Raw genomic sequence first — 16492 nt, 5'->3', positions numbered from 1 at the left:
GTGTCAGTGTGTATCCCTACGATTTGTATGTACCATTCTTGCTGCTCTTACTAAAAAGAAAGTCTCTGAGACATTTGATGAGTACTGGTCAGCTCCTAATGTCATTAATATTGCATAGACGGTGGGGAGGTCACCTATGTTCAATTATCCATTCCTGATAGTGAACTTTTTTTGTTTGTTTGTTTGGTGTTTTTCAAAACAGGGTTTCTCTGTGTAGCCTTGGCTGTCCTGGAACTCACCCTGTAGACCAGGCTGTCCCGGAACTCAGAGATCCACCTGCCTCTGCCTTCCAAGTGCTGGGATTAAAGTCTTTTGAGACCACTGATCAGTTTGATAGTGGACTTTTTAATTTTTTGGTGTGAGTGGGGGCACACAGGCCAATGCATACAGGTGGGGGCAGAGGACAACAGGTGCTAATTGATTCTCTCCTACCACATGGGTCCCAGGAATTGAACTTAGGCATCAAGCTTGCTGGGAAGCGTCTTAAACCGACTGAGCCATCTTGATGACTCCCCCAACCTTTTAAAGGATTTTTTCCTCTTTTAATTTTTAAATTTTACTTTTAGATTTATGGCGCCAGCTGCTATGCAGGAAGACTGCAGTGAGCAAGTGAGTTCCTTAGAGGTGGCTCCACCACCTTGCTGCAGTCCGTGTGCTCTGGTGAGGCACAGCCCCAGGGAGCTCTCACAGGATTGCTTCCTGCTACTGATGTGCTTTCTTATTTATTTATTTATTTATTTATTTATTTATTTATTTTTATTTATTATATATAAGTATGCTGTAACTGTCTTCAGACACACCAGAAGAAGGCATCAGACCTCATCATAGATGGTTGTGAGCCACCATGTGGTTGCTGGGAATTGAACTCAGGACCTCTGGAAGAGCAGTCAGTGCTCTTAGCCGCTGAGCCATCTCTCCAGCCCCCTGATGTGCTTTCTTATGTTTGTCCTTCCATACTCCTTATTCACTTGACTTGGTGTGAGTGGACACCAGGAGAACCTCCTGCCTATAGCCCAGTGTGATTACTCTCTACCTGATAGCCCACACTATTTCCTGCAGATCAACTTGAAGGTGAGCTTTCATGAGTTCATGCTGTTTAGAGGAATTAATGACATCACAGAATTCCTGATTTGACGCAAATAATTTTAGGAAGAAAGTTTAAGGAGTTGGTTTTAGTTGTTTTGCCAGAAAGGTGTAATGAAGTTAGAATCAAGAATAGAATCTGGCCAGAGCCTTACTGATCCGGATTAAGATGCTTGCAGCTAAACGTCAGACTGAGCACAGGGACCCCAATGGAAAAGTTAGAGAAAGTATTAAAGGAGCCGAAGGGGATTGCAACCCCATAGGAGAACAACAATATCAACCAACCAGAACCCCCAGAGCTCCCAGGGACTAAACCACCAACCAAAGAGTACACATGGGAGGATCCATGGCTCCAGTCTCCTATGTAGCAGAGGATGGCATTGTTTGGTGTCAGTAGGAGGAGAGTCCTAGGTCCTGTGAAAGCGCTTTTCCCCAGTATAGGGGAATGCCAGGGTGTTGAGATGGGAATGGGTAGGTGGGAAGTGGAGCATTCTCATAGAAGCAGGGAGAAGGGGGATGGAAGAGAGGGAACTGGGAAAGGGGACAACATTTCAAATGTAAATACATAAACTATACAATAAAAAAAGTTGAAGAAAACTGGAAAAACAACAAACAAAAAAACAAGCTGCCGTTACTCTGGGGGTTGGGAAGGAGAGAATAGAGTGTGCCTCTTCTCACAGAATAGTGAGTAAAGGCTGTATAATAAGGAATAAAATAAGGTTTCACATGCTGCACTAAGAAGAGGGGAAATAGGCTTTGGACAAATTTGAGGTCAAGGAAAAACATTTCTTCTAGGATGAGGCCATAGGTGTGCGCTGTGACAGAGCAAGGCCACATGAAACTGCTGCTTTGAACTTATAATGAGCTTATAGAGTGAAAGACTGCTTTGAACTTCTTATTATTCTGTACCTCCTCTTTGGCTGTGACATTTTATCTGTGAAGTAACTCTTTCTTACAGAGAGAACCTTTTGTCTAAAAAGCTATAATAAGCTGAAAGCAAGAATAAAGGTTGGTGCAGAACTTTTCTGCTTCACACAGTGTTTATGTGTCTGACTGACTTTCTTCCCTACCCTTCTCTTCCCTCCCTTTCCCTTTCCCTTTCTTTTTCTCTTTGACTCAGGAAGAGTTAATGAACTCTAACCCTCTGGCCTGGCCAGGAGAGGTTTCTAAGCCAAAGAGAAAAGAAACTAAGCTTCTTTTCTTACTCTACCCTGCTGCTATCAGCAGGAGTCAATTGCCAGAAGCCATCAGCTTTTGGCCCAGACCAAAAGTCATCAGCTTTTGACCCCAATCGCTGACACCTTAACCCCTAGCTTCCTTCCTTGGGTACCTGGATGCTGAGCTGGACCTCAGCAGGTTTATGTGCATGATCACTTTGCCTGCATATAGTGTATCTACACCATGCCTGTGGCAATAGGTGGTTGTGAGCCACCATGTGAATGTTGGGAACAGAACCCAGGTCTTCTCTGGTAGCAACAAGTGTTCCTAACTGCTGAACCATCTCCCTAGCTTCCAAGTGTGTGTGTGCTTTTGTTTACTAATTTTATTTATTTACGTATGTGTATAGGCCTGTATAGAGGTTTTTTAAAAATTCTTTTATTTATTTTATGAATGTGAGTACACTGTTGCTCTCTTCAGACACACCAGAAGAGGGCATCGGATCCCATTAAAGATGGCTGTGAGCCACCATGTAGTTGCTGGGACTTGAACTCAGGACTTCTGCAAGAGCAGCCACTTAACCACTGAGCCATCTCTGCTGAGCCATCTCTCCAGCCCCGCCTGAGTTTAAGTGCATCACATGTGTGCAGGTACCCTCAGAGATAAGATATGGCAGATGTGGGTGAGCCACCTGATGTGGGTGCTGGGAACTGAATCTGGGTCCTTTGGGAAGAGCAGTAAATGCTCTTAACTGATGATCCATTTCTCTACTTTCTCAGGTGTGGTTCTAAGAAGTTCTGGGGTTTGCTTGTACCGGGCAGGCCTTCTGTCATGGAAACTCCTAGTTGGTATTCTGTCTAAGTCCCACCCCTACAGCTACTTGGCAACAGGTATGCTCCGCCCCACAGTTGCCTAGCAACAGCCAGCTGTGCCTGACTATATAAGGGGCTGCTTGCCCCCTCCTTTCCCTCTTACTCCTCTCTTACTCTTTGTTCTTCTCTGTTCTTGCTCCCTTCCCCCCTTCCCACCACGTGCCCATGGCCGGCCTTTTCTCTCCTCCTCTACTCTTCCTTTCTCATTAAACCTCTCCACGTGGAACCATGCTTTGGTGTGTTCCGTCCGGTCACAGGACGATATTTAAACCCTAACAGTCCTAGTGCAGACACTTCTCTATCTGGTGGCCCAGAGCTCAGCATCCCATGAATCCTCAGTGTTGGGGCTGAAATCTCGGCTCGCGTCCCGGACAGAGCACACCAAGCCAACATGGTTCCACTTGGAAAGGTTTAATGAGAGAAGCGTGGAGAAGTAAAGGCCGGCCATGAGCACATGGAGGGAAGAGGAGGGATGGGTAGAGAAGGGACAGGGACAAAGAGGACACGAGAAGAGGAAGAGCAAGAGAGAGCGAAGTGGGCAAGTGGCCCCCTTTATAGTCAGGCATAGCTGGCCGCTGCCAGGCAACTGTGAGGCGAAGCATACCTGGCTGTTGCCAGGTAGCTGTGGGGGTGGAGCTTAGACAGAATACCAACACTCTGGTCTGCCTCCTTGCCCAGTGTCACTCCTCCCTGTAGGATTTCCCACTGCGTCTGTGGTGGCCTTGTTCCTAATCCGGTCTCTAATCCCCACATCCCTGCTGGGTGTCGGGGAGGAGATGGAGAAGCTGTGTTTGAGCTGTGCTGTGGCCTCGGGCCATCTCTGGCTTGAAGGAGTTGGTTGGCACCTGCTCTGTTTTCATAGCCCTCTGGGGTGTAGTAGGAGGGCGAAGCCACTCACTTCCGAAGGCAGGAAAGGAAACCCATCCCACAATGCACTTTGCCTTACTCTGGCCTGGTCTAGAGGGCTTACACTTTGCCTCAGCTCTGACTTGGCCCTGTATGAGAACCTCCTGTGCTGTGCCTCAGGTAATGGGCGGTCTTGAATCAGAGATTTGTTCTTGTCTACTTTGGGCTCTGTGTTTGCCCCAAAGCATAGCAGCTGAGTCTGCCATCCAAAACAGCTCGGTGCCCAGCTCCCTGAGATCTGTAATATATCACACAGTGTCCTGGCAGTTGCTTATAGGCAGATGAAACACACACACACACACACACACACACACACACACACACACGCACACGCACACACACACTCACACACACCAGTAGCTGCACATTCTTACCCAATAGGGCCTTTGTTTTGTTTATTTTTTTTTCTTTTTTCTTTTTTCTTTTTTTTTTCCTGGAGCTGGGGACCGAACCCAGGGCCTTGTGCTTGCTAGGCAAGCACTCTACCATTGAGCTAAATCCCCAACCCCAGAGGGGCTCTTTGAGGTGAACCAACTTCTGAGTGAATACACACCCCCTAGACAGAGACACTGTACACACACACCCCAAAGCAGGAGTGGGACTGGGGTGTGTACGTGTTTGTCTTGGGGGGGGCGGGGCAGTGATGCGTCTGGAAGCCGTTTGCGTGCAGCGTGTGCCCAGACTGAAGTTGGAATCCTTGTGTGTCTGTGATGATTGACAGATGGAAAGTGGTTAGCACCTGCTGGCGTGAGAGCAGAAGAGGTGGCTCGGCGGATAAGAGCACTTACCGTTCTTCCACAGGACCTGAGTTTGGTTCCCAGCATTGACATCTGGCAGCCCCCAACCACCTGTCACTCCAGCTCCAGGGGATCTGAATCCCCGTTCTGGTGTCACGAACACACACAGAGATAAATACGAGTACATTTTTTTTTTTTTAAAGATCCGTTGGAGGAGGCAGGGCATGCTTGGTAGGACTCCAGCCGTACCGAGGGTCTCAGAACTTGTACAGCGGAGGAACTGTCTCTAGGTTGGTCTGTGGCATGTCTGTGAGAGATGTCTTGAATCCTGACTGATTTAAGAGGTACCACCCCCTGGGCACAGAGTCCTGGGTTGTATAAGAGAGCAGGACCAGGCGGTGTTGGCACACGTCCTTTAATCCTAGCACTCAGGAGGCAGAGGCAGGTGGATCTCTCTGAGTTTGAGCCAGCCTGATCTACAGACAAGTTCCAGGACAGCCAGGGCTACCTAGAGAAAACCTGTTTCCAAAAAGAAGGGGAAAAAAATCAGGTTGAAACAGGCTAGAGAGCAAGGAATAAGTTTCTTTCTTTCTTTCTTTCTTTCTTTCTTTCTTTCTTTCTTTCTTTCTTTCTTTCTTTCTTTCTTTCTTTCTTTCTTTCTTTCTTTCTAACCTCTGCTCCTGTTTGAGTTCCTGCCCTGACTCCCTCAGGGATGGACTGTGACCTAGAAGTGTAAGCCAAATAGTCCCCTTTCCTCCCCAAGTTGCTTTCTGTTTATCACGGCACACTTGAACAACAAACACAGAACCAACTCACAGTAGGGGGGCACTTCACAGCCCTCCCCATGCCCCCCCCCACTGCCTGGCGCTGCCTGTCTCCAAATCACGACCATCTCGACCATCTCTTGTAACAACCTCCATCTTCCCTTCTTGAATTCTTGCTGTGTGTCCAGAGGCTCATGCATTGAAAGCTTTTTTTTTTTTTTTCCGGAGCTGGGCACCGAACCCAGGGCCTTGCGCTTGCTAGGCAAGCGCTCTACCACTGAGCTAAATCCCCAACGCCCCCAAACCCCCCCACCCCCCCACCCCCCCGCATTGAAAGCTTAATCCCTAGCGTCTCCTGTTAGGAGGTGAGGCCAGGTACAAAGTCCTGGGGGCTCTATCTGTGTAAGCTGTGCTGGTTCTTAAGAGGCTGCCAGCTTGAGTTCTGTGTTTGCTTTCTTCCTCCCTTCATGCCCCAAGCTCTCTCTTGTTCCTTCTGCCTCCCTCACGAACTGGGGAAAGCAAGAAGACCCACACCAGAGGAAAGGTCTAGAATTTTTTTTTTTATACCCCAGTTCTAGACCCATAAGAAATCATCCCTATCCCAGTGCTGGTAGCTCATGCCTTTTTAAAAAACAGTTAATTAATTATTATATATAAGTACACTGTAGCTGTCTTCAGACACACCCGAAGAGGGCATCAGATCCCATTACAGATGGTTGTGAGCCATCATGTGGCTGCTGGGATTTGAACTCAGGACCTCTGGAAGAGCAGTCAGTTCTCTAACCACTGAGCCATCTCTCCAGGCAGCACCCCCCCCCCCCTTTTTATGGCTCATGCCTTTAATTGTAGCATTTGGGAGGCAGAGGCAGGAGGATCTCTGAGTTCAAGGCCAGCCTGGTCTACAGAATGAGTTCCAGGATAGCCAGGGCTACCCAGAGAAACCCTATTTTGAAAAACAAAACAAAGAAAAGAAAAAAAAAAAGAAAGAAAAAAATCATCCTTGGGCCTGGGAAGATGGCTGGATAGGCTAATGGCTGCTGTAGAAGAAAGAGGACCTGCGTTTGACCCTCAGGACCTGTGTGAAAATAGCCAGGTGTGGTGGCACACATCTGTAATCCCAGCACTGGAGAGGGGAGGAAGAGGCAGGAGGATCCCTGGAGCTCATTGGTCAACCACTCTGGTCTAATTGGCGACCTCTGGACTGGTAAGAGAGACTGTCTTTCAAAACCGGAGAGGCTGGGAAGATGGCTCAGTGGTTAAGAGCACTGGCTTGCTCTTCCATTCAGAAGACCCAGGTTTGATTCCCAGCACCCTCATGGTGGCTCACAACCATCTATAACTCCAGTTTCAGGAATTATATACAAAATCCTCTTCTTGCCTCCATGTATATATATACATATATATATATATATATGTATACACACACACACACACACACACACACACACACACACACACATGTATACCGGGGACCAGCTTAAACTGCTCCTATTTCCTTCACTGACCTTGTCTTCTACTCCAGGGCTATAGTACCAAAGTCCTGGGCCTTTTTAGAAAGTTGTGTGTGTGTGTGTGTGTGTGTGTGTGTGTGTGTGTGTGTGTGTATTTTCAGGCAAAACACCCATACACATCAAATGAACAAACAAACAAACATCGCCTCCCAAAACAAAACAAGGAGGGAGCCTGGCATGGTGGCAGCCACAGCACTTGGAAGGCAGAAGCATGCAGATTTCTGTGAGTTCGAGGCCAGTCTGGTCTACATAGTGAATTCTAGGCTAATGAAGCTACCTAGGAAGGCCCTGTCTCACAAAAGAAAAATGAAACAAAACGAAAACCAAAGTGGGTGTCAACTGAGGAATGACACCCATGATTGACTTCTGGCCTTTAAACATATGCAGCCACCCCCAAGAATGCACACACAGGCACACACAAAGAAAGAAAGAGAATGAAAGAAGGAAGGAGAGAAGGAAGGAAAAAAGAATAAGAGGAAAGAAAGAAAAAAGGAAAGAAAGAAAGTTAACTTTGTTTTCAGTTATTTTAGATGCTGGATAAATAGCAAAGTACAAAATGAACTGAGGAGACTATCAACATCCAGAAGGTCCTCACCATAGTAGGCTCCGAGCATGCTTTTTCTCTTCTGGAGCCTTCCTATGGTCGCACCCAGATTCAAAGTCAGCATCTCTGATGCTCGCCGGGGACCAGCTTAAGCTGCTCCTATTTCCTTCACTGACCTTGTCTTCTACTCCAGGGCTATAGTACATATATAGTCCTGGGCCTTTTTAGAAAGTTGTCTGTGCACACCCCACAGGACAAAGTATCCCTCCTGTCATCTGCAAGCCACTGGGAGAAGTCACATGGAGCCACATCCCTAACCCTCTATTTTCTTTTAGTTTTAACACAGGGCTTTTTAAACGTTGCCCGGGCTAGTCTCGAACTCATTCTGTAACAAGGATAATCTTGAAGCCCGGACTTTCCTGCCTCTGTTTCCTAAGTATTGGGATCACAAAGTTTTGCTTTGGGGCCCAGGCTGGAGTGGAACTTAGTGTCATCCTCCTGCCTTAGTCTCCAGAGTGCTGGGCTTCAGGCTTTTCCCAGAATGTCCCGTGCTTATCGCTTTTATTTTTGGTCCTGAGAATAGACTTAAGGTTTTACTCAGTATCTTTTATTACATATACCCCACATATCCCTGTTACAGCACACAGGACATGGACACACATTTTAGAGGTCTTCCTTCTTCTACACATCTATCTGCATGCGTTTTCTGCCTAAGACACCTCCGCAGTGACTGTAGGGGAAGCAACTTAATTCTGAATAAATGAATGAATGAATAAATGAATGAATGAACGAGGGCCATAAGAGGGCAACACCCGGTTAAGTTCTACAAGTGAGGGTGTGGAACATGCTTACCGCGCCTGCGCAGGCGAGCACTCTTTTTGGCAGCAAGCGCACCAGTTGCAGGCGCGGCTCCGCGCGGCGGAGGGTTACAGAAGAGGGCGTGGTCTCAAGAGGCGTGGCCTTCTGGAGGCGTGGCGAAGCCTGCTTGGGGGTGTGACTAGGCCGGATGTCCCGCAGGCCGTGCCGGCGCTGGCTCAGTCTCGCGCTGTGGTTCGTCCGCGCCACGCTGAGCCGCTCCACGCCTTGCGCTCTCCGCTGTCTCCGCAGCTAAAGCCCGGGCAGCCCCGGCCACGCAGCTCCGCAACCATGTCCAAGCTGGCACGGCTCGAGCGCGAGGAGATCATGGAGTGCCAGGTGATGTGGGAGCCTGACAGCAAGAAGGACACGCAGATGGACCGCTTCCGGGCGGCCGTGGGTACTGCCTGCGGCCTGGCGCTTGGTGAGTGCGGGGCACGCGGCTAGTGCACCCCGGTCACGGGCCTTCCCGGAAGCTATTCCCGCCAGGGAGGACCTCTCTAGGAAGGTCTCTTCTAGCTGTTGGGATACAAACCTGTTAGATGAATGGTTATCGGACCAGCGTTCCTGTTTTAGGATTAGGAAAGCCCCCGATTTGGGGGTACCCTGTCTAGGGAGGTTCCTCCCTTTCCCTGCTTAGTTGCTCGGATGAATGACTTGTTACCTTGATGAATGACTCCGCTGCCTTGGGGTCCCTTCTAGAGAGGTCCCTCCTACTTGTTGCCATGGGCTTCTGATGGATGGATGGCTCGTGTCCCTGTTTTTGGGTTGGGGGAGCTCCCTGGCTCTGGGCCCTCCTCTAGGAGGTGCTGGTCTTCTGATGGTGTATCCTTCACTGTTTGGGAGGTATCACTGTCTGTAGAGGCCTCCTTTCTGCAGGTGAGTCTCATCCTCTGGAAGTGGCAAACATGCTCTCTGGTTCCTCGGCTCTTTTGCTAAGGGCTCGCCTGCTTGGGAAGAGGCTCCTGAGGTCTTGACTTCCAGCGTATGGGGGCTTCCTTCCGGATGTGTTTACAGTTCTTTTTGAGTTCACGGGGTTCACGTGACGGGCTCCCTCCATCTGTCTTTGCTCGGGACCGACTTGAAGTTTCAGGTCCCTGAAAAGGTCAGAGTTCATTCCTCCTCCCTCCTTCAGAGTTATGGTAGAGTTCTTGTTTAGGTTTAAACTCCCCAGCGCCAAACATCCTGCTTCCAGCCACCACCCTGGTCTGTGTGATTATGGGTGGGGCAGAGGCCTTCTCAGGTGAGGCCTTTGTCCACCTGCCCCCAACCCCCACCCCGGATCCATAGGGCTTGCTTAGTCCCTTTGCCTGCTCTGCTCCTCTCTATTCCTGTCTGCCTGGGGTTTGCAGCTCACGCTGGTTGCCTTCGTTTCACCTCTTTTACCGCTCTTAACTGCAGGGACTCCCTTGTTTCCATTGGCATTCATATCTGTTTTGCTCCCAGGATCTGTCTCAGGGGATCCTTCCTGAATCTTTTCCCCACCCTGAGCACCAGTCCTCTGGATCTCCTTCCCAGTGTCTCAGCAGCACTTGGCTATCCTGCTTCTGTCCCCTCTGCCTGGTGCACCCCCTTGCTGGCTGGGGTAATCCCCAAGTGCAGGTCTTTTGCCGTTGCTGGCCTTCCAGCTTCTCTACCGCCCCTTGTTGCTTGTGCACCTGCTCGCTGCTGCTGCAGAGCCTGGAGATCGAAAGTAGAGCTTCCTCCGGCTTTTTTTTTTTTTTTTCCTTCCCTAACGTGGCTCCGCCCTTTCCCTCTCAGTCCTCTCACCTGGAGACAGATGTTTGCCTGGCCACTTGCAGGGCTTGCAGGCTGGGTACTTGGTCTGCTCGTGGGTGTTAGGAGAAGGACCTTAACCTAACTAGATCTTTGTCGGCATTGCACCCATTTTTCTGTCCTCCATCCTCTCTTCCTGGACTTCATCTGTCTCCGTCAGGAGTGATAGGGTACCGATATGGCTTACAAACTCCTGTGGGCTTGGTAGGCTGGCACTTCATCCCACTGAGGGTAGCCTTTTGAAGTGGGCCAGGGCTTTCTCCTTAGCAAGAGCAACAGTTAGCAGCTGTAACCTGACCCCTGCTTGGACCTGGCTTCACCATTCTTTAGTTCTTTAGAAGCTCTGTTGACTATGTTGTGTTTCAAAGCTCACTAGCTGTACTGGCACACACTCAGGTGCTAAGGCAGAGGGATTGCTGCGAGTTCAAGGAGAGCCTGGACTACAGAGGGAGATCTTGTCTCAGAAAGAATGACAACAAAATAAAGCTGAGGGGCTGGATGTGGAAAGCCGGAGCCTGTCTGCCATCTGCGCAGTCCCCTCACGCAGCAGCCACCGGTGGTGGTTGCACGGCCCCTCCCTTTCCCGGAAACTTCCTCCATTCTCCTTCCTTCTGACCTGCCTGGCCCTGAGGTTTGGGCACCTTTCAGGTCTACCTCAAATGTTGTCTTTCCTCTGTCATGTGTCCTTTCTCTCCCTGTATCCATGTGCATTTTTTAGGACTTTCCTGTCTTGCTGGTTCATGGTTGTTGAGCGTTCTTCTGTAGAGTTAGAACCCCTCACAATGGCTCCCTCCCAGTTCCTTTTTCTCTTCCTTGAGACAGGGTCTCACTCTGTAATCCTGGCTAACCTTGAACTCACTATATAGATCAGGCTGGCCTCAATCTCCCAGAGAGGCCACTTGCCTCTCTGCCTCTCACGTGCTGGGATTAAAAATCAGGCATGGTCCACCACACGGGGCTAACCTTGAACTCATGATCCTCCTGCCTCTAACTCTTGAGTGTTGAGATTGCAGTCACGCACCACACATAGACCCATTTCATTTCAAACTAAGGTTTTAAATGCTAGCGCATGGTTTCGACTCTTGGTCGAGTGCTACAACACATCGAACCAAATGTGTCTGTGGTCACCTGCACTTCCGGTTGCAGTACCTGAGAGAATTCTTGGCTCACCCCATGATGTGGTGGAGATAGGATACAACAGTGAGCAAGTCTCCACACAACGTCCGGAGGTGCTGAGATACCCACGTGACCATCAATCAGTTCCCTAGGTTTGTGGGGCTGGCCACACCCCTCAGTGATGCTGTTGCTGGGTGCCTTTCTGTTCTCTTAAATTCCTACGGATTGAACCCAGTGTCTCCCACATGCTAGACAAGGCTCTACTATGAGCCACACTCCAACACCCCCCCTCTCTATATATAATTATATATAAATAAAATTTTATTTTATTTTGAGACAGGGTATCCTGGAACTCACTATGTAGATTAGGTTAGCACTGAACTCTAGAGTTCTTCCTGCCTTTTCCTCCTGAGCCCTAGGACTAAAGACGTGGCTGGCCGGGCCCAGTCTTAAAACTTGTTGAGGCTGGGGCTGGAGAGATGGCTCAGCGGTTAAGAGCTCCGACTGCTCTTCCAGAGGTCCTGAGTTCAACTCCCAGCAACCACATGGTGGCTCACAACCATCTGTAATGAGATCTGGTGTGTCTGAAGAGAGCTACAGTGTACTCCTATACATTAAATAGGAGTAAATAAATAAATAAATCTTAAAAAAGGGGGGGGTTGGGGATTTAGCTCAGTAGTAGAGTGCTTGCCTAGCAAGCACAAGGCCCTGGGTTCGGTCCCCAGCTCCGAAAAAAAAACAAAAAACAAAAACAAAACAAAACAAAACTTGTTGAGGCTGGCTTGGAACTTGCTCCATAGACCAGGCAGGCTTGACTCTTTTGAACTTCCTGCCTCAGCTTCCTTCCTAAGTAGCTAGGATTATAGATCTGAGCCAACAGGCCCAGCCTAAATCCACCTTTATGTCCAGAGAAGATTTCTAGCATCTAGCCAGTCTCAGCAGCTTGGGAAACCATTTGCATCGAGAGCTGGCCATTTACAAGGACCTAGGTGACTCAGCCTGAGGGAGGGAGAGGGGCTGTGGGGCCTGTTTGGCTGGTGTTGGTTCCCACAGGTGCACAAAGCTGTCTCACCAGTAGAATTGCCCAAGCCTTGTGCTGCACTACACCTGGCTCAATTAAAGCGCCACACACTACTGCATATTAACTCTCTTGCTGGCTGGCCATATGTGGATGGGCTCAGTATATGCCGCCGAGGTGCCATGTGTGATCTTCATGCAAATGGAGGGGTGACATCAGTGACAGATGGCATTGGGTGCACTTCCTCTGCAGGAAGTGTTCTGGGCACTTCCTAGGTCCAGGGTGGGCACCATCAGCTTCCTCTAAAGGGGGAGAAACTGAGGCTCATATGAAGTGTCTGAGGTCACTTAGAGTGGCAAGGGTTGTACACAGACAATTGAATGTAGGAGGGTTGTTTGGTTTGTTTTGTTTTTGTGCGGGTAGCCTGGGCTGTCCTGGTCTGTAGACCAGGCTGGCCTTGGACTCAGAGATCCGCCTCCCCCTGCCTCCTGAGTGCTGGGATCCAAGGTGTGTGCCACTGCGCTGCCACCGCCACCACCACTACCACTACCACTGGAGTATTTTTACTTCTAATTATGTGTAATCATATGGCCGTGTGAGGTCATGCACGTGAGCGCAGTCGCTTACACAGAGGGGAGCATCGGAAGTTCTGGAACTGGAGTTACATGCAGCTGGGAGCTGTCTGACCTGGGTGCTAAGAACCAAACTTGGGTCCTCAGTCAGAGCTGTATGGAGTTTTAACTGCTGAGCTGTCGTCCTTCCAGCCTCCATCATGGCTTTTTTTTTTTTTCTTTGTTAAAGATTTATTCATTTATTATATATAAGTACACTGTAGCTGTCTTCAGATACACCAGAAGAGGGCATCGGATCTCTTTACAGATGGTTGTGAGCCACCATGTGGTTGCTGGGAATTGAACTCAGGACCTCTGGAAGAGCAGTCAGGGCTCTTAACCACTGAGCCATCTCTCCAGCGCGGCACCCCCACCCCCACCCTCCCACCCCCCACCTACCCGCCCTTCATGCTCTTTTTTTTTTTTGTCCGGAGCTGAGGACCGAACCCAGGACCTTGCCCCCCCCCCCCCCCCCCCCCCCCCCCCGCGTCATGGCTCTTAACCAGTGCATCCTATTGGTTTTCACAACATCCCCACTCTTCAGACAAGAACACCACTGCAGAGAAGTAGGGCCGCGGGTGCCTGATCTGGAGCCCGAATGAATTCTTCCACTGCTGTGGGAGGATCTGTTGCCTCTTGACAACCGAGGTAACCCATGGGGGAAACCGTGTCCTGGGGTGGCAGAGTGGTCTGTCTGAGGGTCTGAGGTCCCCAGCAAAGTCAGTGCAGCCTCAAGCATTACAAGCCCCGGACCCTGTGGTTTTCCTGCTAGATTTACTTTGTATACACCCTGCCCAGGGCCTGCAGGGAGTTGAGATCTTACGGCTGCTGTCCAGGTCCTTTCTTGGAGCCCAGAGCCAGAAAGTCTCACATTTGGCCCTGCTATGGCTTTCCCATCTGTGAGCTGACTGGCTCTGTATCTCCAGACTTTGTGCTTCCCTTGAAGCCTGCGTGCTCCCTCTGCCACGCCCCCTCTGTCCCCGTGTCCACCCCCTCCCCTGCAACTGTGGGCTCTTGGGCACTAAGCGCCTTAACCTCTGAGCTGTTACCCCAGCTCCCCCAGCTTTTAATTTAGCTGGGCAGGATCTGCAGAAGGGGATCTCGGCAATGGCTTTGGCTGTCTTGTAGCACACCAGCGCCTGCTGCTTTCTCCCTCTGGCCCCCAGACGCGTCTGTCTTGCCAGCGTCTCTGAAAGCGTTGAGTTCTCATGCGTGTGTCGCTGGGTGTTGTTTCAGGTAGTTTGCTTGGGTTCCTTGCACATAGTGTTCCCTTGTCCTGTTGAGAAATACAGACATGCATAGCTGGTTTCAGACCAGGCCCCAGCCCTGCATCCCCTGAGGCAGGAGTCTGAGGGAGTGAGTTCTAGATTCCAGTGATACCCTGCCCTTGCTTAAGAGAACATGTGGCTTCTCCTGAGCCTAAGGGGGTGCTGACCTGCATGATAAGTGAATCAGGAAAAAAAATCCCAGAATGGCTAAACCAGGCTCCTTCCTTCCTTTTTCTCTTTCTGTCTTTCTGTCTTTCTGTCTGTCTGTCTGTCTGTCTTTCTTTCTTTCTTTCTTTTTTTTCTTTTTTTCGGAGCTGGGGACCAAACCCAGGGCCTTGCGCTTGCAAGGCAAGCGCTCTACCGCTGAGCTAAATCCCCCCAACCCTCTTTCTTTCTTTTTTTTTTTTTTGGTTCTTTTTTTTTTTTTTTTCCCCCGGAGCTGGGGACCGAACCCAGGGCCTTGCGCTTCCTAGGCAAGCGCTCTACCACTGAGCTAAATCCCCAACCCCTCTTTCTTTTTTAAAAAGTATTTATTCTATTTGTATGTAACTGTCTTTGGATATACCAGAAAAGGGTATCAGATTCCATCAAAGATGGTTGCTGGGATTTGAACTCAGGACCTCTGGAAGAGCACTCAGTGTTCTCAGCCACTGAGCCATCACTCTATCCCTGCTCTATTTCTTTCAAAGCTTCTCTTCTCCAGTAGTGCTTACTTGGTGCAGCCCCACGACTGAGGAGACCGTGCCATTTGATGTTTTTTTTTCTCCTTTGTGATCCTGAGGATGAAACCCAAGGTCTTGTGGATGCTAGGCAAGTCCTCTACCCCTGAGCTGTTCCCCAGGTTCCCTCTTTACTCTTATTTTGCAACAGGGTCTCAGTCAAGTTGCCCAGGCTGGACTTGAACTTCTGATCTCCCAGCCCCAGCTTCTGGGGCAGCTGGAATTCTTGCCACCAAACCAGGACCATATGACATTTTTCAGTGAACATAAATTCTGTTAAGAAAGCTAGGACAGGGTTGGGGATTTAGCTCAGTGGTAGAGCACTTGCCTAGCATGCTCAAGGCCCTGGGTTCGGTCCCCAGCTCCAAAAAAAAAAAAAAAAAAAGAAAGCTAGGACACAGGCTGAAGAGATGGCTTAGGGGTTAAGAGCACTGACTGTTCTTCCAGAGGTCCTGAGTTCAAATCCCAGCAACCATATGGTAGCTCACAGCCGTCTGTAATGGGGTCTGACGCCCTCTTCTGGTGTGTCTGAAGACAGCTACAGTGTACTTATATATCATAAATAAATATTTAAGAAAAAGAGAGAGAAAACCGGGAGACAGCCTGACGTGGTGGCACATATGTTTTGTCTCTGACTCGCAAGTGTTTTATCTCAGCACTTGGGAGTCAGCGATGGTGAGATCCCCTGTGAGGTTGAGATCTAGACAGTGAGTTTGAGGTTAGCCAGAGGCACTCAGTGAGATTCTATCTCCAAAAGAGAGACAGAGAGATAGGAGACACACACACACACACACACACACACACACACACACACACACACACACACACACACAGAGACAGAGACAAAGACAGAGAACACGAACTTTCAGAGTAGTTAGAGAGGTAGCTCAGGAAGGAAGGCCCTGTCGCTAGGAGAGATGGCCTGAGTTTGATCCTTAGAATTAACATAGTGGAAGGAGAGATTAGGTTCCTGAACGTCATCCTCTGACCTCCACATATGTGCTGTGGTATGTGTACTAGTTCCAAATTTAATATATTTATATTTATATTTATAAATAAAATCAGGGAGACCGAGGAGATAGTTCTCATGCATATTCCGCAAGCACAAGGACTTGATGGCTCCTAAGCCCCACGTAAAATGAAACTGGGTGTCCCTGTCATCCTTGCTTTGGGGAGTGGACACAGGCGGATAGCCGGGGCTCACTGGCCAGCCAGGCTCACCTACTTAGCCAGCTCCAGGTCCCAGTAAGAGACCCTGTCCCAAAAAAAAAAAAAAAAAAAAAAAAAAAGAGCTTGGGGCAGGAGCTATAGTTAAGAGGCCATGCTGTCCTCGAAGAGAACCTGGATTCAGTTCCTAGCACCAGCCCCGGGGCTGACAATTATCTGTCATTCCAGTTCCATGGAGCCAGATTTTCTCTTCTGACCTCCACGGCTACCAGGCACACACGTGATACACAGACATCCATCCAAGAACACCCATACACATAAACAAATTTAAAAAACCAAACAAACCAGACAAATAAATGGATGATGACTGAGGAGCGAACCTGAGGT

At 49.4% G+C, this 16492-nt stretch overlaps 1 protein-coding gene across 2 annotated transcripts in view; it reads left to right on the top strand.

Annotated features, from left to right (window-relative positions):
- Positions 1–8552: 8552 nt before the first annotated feature.
- The window catches only part of Aacs (acetoacetyl-CoA synthetase), a 43365-nt gene continuing 35425 nt past the window's right edge, over positions 8553–16492 (top strand). Inside the window, exon 1 of one of the 2 annotated variants that reach the window (XM_063271646.1) lies at positions 8553–8854. In XM_063271646.1, the coding sequence (XP_063127716.1) occupies positions 8722–8854 (133 nt within the window). In that variant the 5' untranslated portion in view covers positions 8553–8721. The remainder of the gene's footprint in view (positions 8855–16492) is intronic. The other variant, NM_023104.2, reaches the window with a different exon arrangement.

Source organism: Rattus norvegicus, chromosome 12 (genome assembly GCF_036323735.1).
Source record: "Rattus norvegicus strain BN/NHsdMcwi chromosome 12, GRCr8, whole genome shotgun sequence".
Classification (NCBI taxonomy): Eukaryota; Metazoa; Chordata; class Mammalia; order Rodentia; family Muridae; genus Rattus; species Rattus norvegicus.
Note: the sequence above shows the minus strand (reverse complement) of the source record. Positions and strands in the feature narration are given on the sequence as shown.